We start from the raw sequence: 5683 nt of genomic DNA, 5'->3' as shown, positions 1-5683 counted from the left end.
CCACGAGGCCATGTATCCCCCTCCCCCCACGAGGCCATGTATCCCCCCCCCCCACGAGGCCATGTATCCCCCCCCCCACGAGGCCATGTATCCCCCTCCCCCCACGAGGCCATGTATCCCCCCCCCCACGAGGCCATGTATCCCCCCCCCCCACGAGGCCATGTATCCCCCCCCCCCACGAGGCCATGTATCCCCCCCCCCCACGAGGCCATGTATCCCCCCCCCCCCACGAGGCCATGTATCCCCCCCCCCCCACGAGGCCATGTTCTCCCCCCCCACGAGGCCATGTTTCTCCCCCCCCACGAGGCCATGTTTCTCCCCCCCCCCCCACGAGGCCATGTTTCTTCCCCCCCCCCCACGAGGCCATGTATCCCCCCCACGAGCCCAGGTATCCCCCACGAGGCCGGGTATCCCTCACATGGGTTTAATAATGTACCTCCATCATCACTCGGAGATGGATAAAGATAATTGGTTGGAGGAAAGAGAAAAACGGGGGGGGGGGGGGGGATAATAGTGTAATATCGTTTGGATAAATTTCTAGGTAAAACATACACTCCCCTCCCCCTTCAATATTGTGCTCACATTTAAAATAAATTACATAGCCATAAATATAATCCGCAAGGATAAAGACAACGTGCCCTTCTCACCGCGTCCGCTCTGCTTCACGCAGCTGTCGGCGGCGAGTTCCCGGAAGTTTGGGCTTGGCGTCTGTGTATGCAAGGAGACCGCGGGCTCACGTCCTGACGCGTTTCGTCACAACCTACCGAGGGCGTGGGTGCGCGGCACGGGTCTCACCTCATATACAGATTAAGTGACTGAAAAATCACGTTTTTTTTTTTTTTTTTATTTGCCTGGTGGTTACTGCAGAATTTTCTAACCAATCACATTCTCTCTCTCTCTCTCTCTACTCCCGGCAGACCGAAGAGGACGTTGTACAGTAAGAAGTACGGAGTGGACCTCATCAGATACACGCACGCCGCCAACACGGTGGTGTACAGCTCCAACAAAATAGACGGTAAGTCGGGGTGATCGGGTGACCCCGTTGCGTCTCCACTCTGTTTTTATTCCATGATTTCTGTTTTGAAGCGGCATCGCCTGCCGGGGGGGTCCTACGCTCCTCGGAGTTATCCAGGAAGAGCGGTCTGGACGGAAGGCCTGGATCTGGGCTGAGGTAGTTGTTTGTACAGTTTGAGGGTCCGTGACATCGCCCGCAGTTGGAGATAACTGTACAGGCCACTGCCTTGCCTAGGACACGGCACTGACGGCGCTCGGCGGCTGCTCCCATCCCCCCCCCCCCCCCTCACCGGGATCGGTAAATGTATTCAGAGATCTCTGTACTCCACTGTGTCACAATGAAACAAAGACTTACAAATGTCAGAAATGTATTCTTCATCACTGGCTGTCCCTGGCCCCGCCCCCTTTCATTCATTGGATTTCAGTTCTGTCGATCATGGAGGCTCAGCATCACATGTGGGCGTTACCTATGCAAATACAGCCTTCCTAAGAACGCCTACTCCTCCAGACTGACACCCACACATCAAGGCATTTTGATATTTGCATAACTCCTCCCACTGCTTGCATCAGAAATTAGGGCTTATGAGAAGAGTACTGAGGCAGGGGCTGGGATTTTTTCACGAAGTACAGGCCCCTCCCACCAGCCATGATCTGCCTGCATTGCACAGAGACCCAGTGATGTCACCGGGTCTAACATAAGGGATGTAATAAATATGAGATGATGTCATACGTCTGCTGCAGGCAGGAGGAAGCATTTCCTTTCCCATCCCCCAGTGATCAGACTGTACATTGTAACTTTGTAGCAAGTCACAAGGTGAGAGGCTGCAGCAGGGGGCTGATCTGTGTCAGACATTTGTGAACACAGCCAATAATTTTATGTAAAAATATCACTAGCCTGCTGATGAGGGAGGAACCAGGGAGGTGAAGATATGAGATTGGGGGGGGGGGGGTCAGGGAGGTGAAGATATGAGATTGGGGGGGGGGGGGGGTCAGGGAGGTGAAGCTATGATTGGGGGGGGGCAGGGAGGTGAAGATATGATTGGGGGGGTCAGGGAGGTGAAGCTATGATTGGGGGGGGCAGGGAGGTGAAGATATGATTGGGGGGGGGCAGGGAGGTGAAGATATGATTGGGGGGGGGGGGGGCAGGGAGGTGAAGATATAAGATTGGGGGGGGGGGGGCAGGGAGGTGAAGATATAAGACTGGGGGGGGCAGGGAGGTGAAGATATAAGATTGGGGGGGGGGCAGGGAGGTGAAGATATAAGATTGGGGGGGGGGGGTCTGTATCTCTCCAGGTTGATGGGTCGGAATTCCTACCTTTCCCCCTAGCTGCTCTACCCAGTACGATCCCATTACCCCTCTTGACAGCATTTAACCCCGTTGCACACTGGTTTTGGCCCATGTGGCTGGGGCTTGTGCCCGAGCCGCATCGGCCCCTCCTAACGCAATGTTATACTTAATTGTTGACTCTGTATTTTACATGGCCAGGTCACACTTGACTTGTCTATGTTTCTGTATTTGCTGCATATTGCATATTCCTGCTCCTGGGTACGGTCTATGGTGATTTCGGATGAGTGTTATTATTTGTCTTTATATCTGCTGACTGTGCCACAATGTTATCACTTGTCACTGTTCCTTTTTATTTTTCTCAATAAAACGTTTATTAAAAAAAAAAAAAAAAAGATTGGGGAAGGGGGGAGCAGGGAGGTGATGATATAAGATTGGGGGGGGGGCAGGGGGGTTAAGATATGATTGGGGGGGGCAGGGAGGTGAAGATATAAGATTGGGGGGGCAGGGAGGTAAAGATATAAGATTGGGGGGGGCAGGGGGGTGAAGATATATGATTGGGGGGGGCAGGGAGGTGAAGATATAAGATTGGGGGGGGCAGGGGGGTGAAGATATAAGATTGGGGGGGGCAGGGGGGTGAAGATATAAGATTGGGGGGGCAGGGAGGTGAAGATATAATATTGGGGGGGGGGGGCAGGGAGGTGAAGATATAAGATTGGGGGGGGGGGGGGAAAGGGAGGTGAAGATATAAGATTGGGGGGGGGAAGGGAGGTGAAGATATAAGATTGGGGGGGGGCAGGGAGGTGAAGATATAAGATTGGGGGGGCAGGGAGGTGAAGATATATGATTGGGGGGGGGGCAGGGGGGTGAAGATATATGATTGGGGGGGGGCAGGGAGGTGAAGATATAAGATTGGGGGGGCAGGGGGGTGAAGATATAAGATTGGGGGGGGGGGCAGGGAGGTGAAGATATAAGATTGGGGGGGGGCAGGGGGGTGAAGATATGATTGGGGGGGGCAGGGGGGTGAAGATATAAGATTGGGGGGGCAGGGAGGTGAAGATATAATATTGGGGGGGGGGGCAGGGAGGTGAAGATATAAGATTGGGGGGGGGCAGGGAGGTGAAGATATAAGATTGGGGGGGGGGGCAGGGGGGTGAAGATATAAGATTGGGGGGGGGGCAGGGGGGTGAAGATATAAGATTGGGGGGGGGCAGGGAGGTGAAGATATAAGATTGGGGGGGCAGGGAGGTGAAGATATAAGATTGGGGGGGGGGGCAGGGGGGTGAAGATATAAGATTGGGGGGGGGGCAGGGAGGTGAAGATATAGAAGATTGGGCTCCAGGTTTGCTATGTCCCATGTGTAGTAATTCTGTGTTACTGATAATTGATTATCTCCCTCCAGATACAATCCGATATCTCTCACTACACGATAATAAATATATCCGTTATTTCCCGGGTCACAGTAAAAGGTGAGTACAGAGAAAACATCTCCCTGACTTTATCAGGGGTGTATTATAATGTTCCATCAACTCAGGTTACCGTTTTACCCCCCCTTTCCTTCTGGCACTTTTTGTTTTTACAGCTAAAAATCATATTTTTTGCTATAAACTTCGAACCCTCAAACATGAGATATATATATATATATACCTGTGTGTGTGTGTGTATATATATATATATATATATATATATATATATATATATATATGTTTTTGTTTTTTGCAGAGATCCTAGAGAATAAAACAGTTTGTCGCACTGTATTTGCAATTTTTTGGGAAAAAATACACTTTTTTTTTTTAATTAAAAAAAAAAAAAGAAAACAGTAAAGTTAACCCAATTTTTTTCTATAATGTGAAAGATAATGTTACGCCGAGTAGATAGATACCCAACATGTCATGCTTCAAAATTGCGCACACTCGTGGAATGGAGACAAACATTGGTAATTACAAATCTCCATAGGTGGCGACAATTTAAAAATGTCTACAGGTTATAAGCTTAAGCCCCGTACACACGTAGTGATCGTCGGCCGAACGATCGGCCGTCTTTTGTCCCCGGGCTGTCCTGTCCGCTGAAAACTGCAAAAGACTGCACACGAATTTTGTCGGCCAACAACAGCCGACTGCAGAAGTGATGTCATGTGATGGTTAACCTTCCGTGTGTTTTTTCTTTTCTGAGCATGCCCAGTCTTGCAAATCTGCTGATTGTCGGCCGAATTCTGTACTGACTGGCGAACAATCGGCCGCTCTGGTGTTGGCCAACAAAAATTGTAATGCTTGCACGACAGATTCTTTTCGGCCGAAAGTGCGCTGTCGGCTGTCGGAAGCATCATACTAACAAGCCGACAATCGGCCGATCGGTCGGTGGCCGAATAATTACGGCCAACAATCGGTATGTGTGTACGGGGCATTAGAGTTACAGAGGAGGTCTAGGGCTAGAATTATTGCTCTCGCTCGAACGATCGCGGTAATACCTCACATGTGTGGTTTGAATACCATTTACATATGTGGGCGTGACTTGCGTGTGCGTTCACTTCTCTGCGTGAGTTTGGAGGGACGGGGCGATTTAAATATTTATTTTTTTCCTTTAGTTTACCTTTTTGTCCTTTCTTTCTTTTCTTTTTTTTTTTTTTTTTCTTTTGTAATATATATATATTTTTTTTTTTTTTTTGTTAATTTTTATTTAGTAATATAGCATCCCTTGTAATAGAAATAAGCAGGACAGGTCCTCTTTATTGTGAGATTTGGGGTCAAAAAGACCTCACACCTCACATCTACACTAAAATAAAATAAAATAAAAAGTCTTTTTTTTTTTCATGGCTCTTTAACCACTTAAGCCCCGGAGGATTTTCCTGCTAAAAGACCAGGGGGTATTTTGCGATTCGGCACTGCGTGACTTTAACGGACAATTGCGCGGTCGTGTGACGCTGCACCTAAACGAATTTGACGTCCTTTTTTTCCCACAAACAGAGCTTTCTTTTGGTGGTATTTGATCACCTGTGCGATTTTTTGATCACGCGCTATAAACAAAAAAAGAGCGACAATTTTGCAAAAATAGCAATATTTTTCACATTTTTTTATATGAAATTCCCCAAAAAAAATGTAAAAATCAAAATTTTTTAACATTTTCAGCCAATTTGTTTTATCCTACCTATGTTTGGTAAAAAAAATCGCAAAAAGCGTATTTTTATTTGTTTGCGCAAAAGTTATCGCATTTACTAACAAAGGGAAAGATTTTTGTCATTTTTGTTGTTTTTTTTTTTAACGCGTAATGGCGGCGATCTGCGATTTTTTTTTTTTTTTTTTTTTTTTTTTTTTTTTTGCGGTACTGCGACATTGGGGCGGACAGATCGGACCCTTGACTGACATTTTTGACACTTTTGGGGGTACC

General features: G+C 48.2%; 1 protein-coding gene across 1 annotated transcript in view; it reads left to right on the top strand.

Annotated features, from left to right (window-relative positions):
• Window positions 1-5683, top strand: part of WDR82 (WD repeat domain 82) — a 19802-nt gene that overhangs the window by 3551 nt on the left and 10568 nt on the right. The window contains exons 2-3 of the mRNA XM_082265286.1: window positions 918-1015; window positions 3702-3768. Of these exons, the coding sequence (XP_082121412.1) occupies window positions 918-1015; window positions 3702-3768 (165 nt within the window). The remainder of the gene's footprint in view (window positions 1-917; window positions 1016-3701; window positions 3769-5683) is intronic.

Source organism: Pelophylax lessonae (genome assembly GCF_965119305.1).
Source record: "Pelophylax lessonae genome assembly, chromosome: 8".
In the NCBI taxonomy this organism is placed as follows: Eukaryota; Metazoa; Chordata; class Amphibia; order Anura; family Ranidae; genus Pelophylax; species Pelophylax lessonae.
The sequence above is the reverse complement of the archived record's forward strand: the minus strand, read 5'-3'. Positions and strand labels throughout refer to the sequence as shown.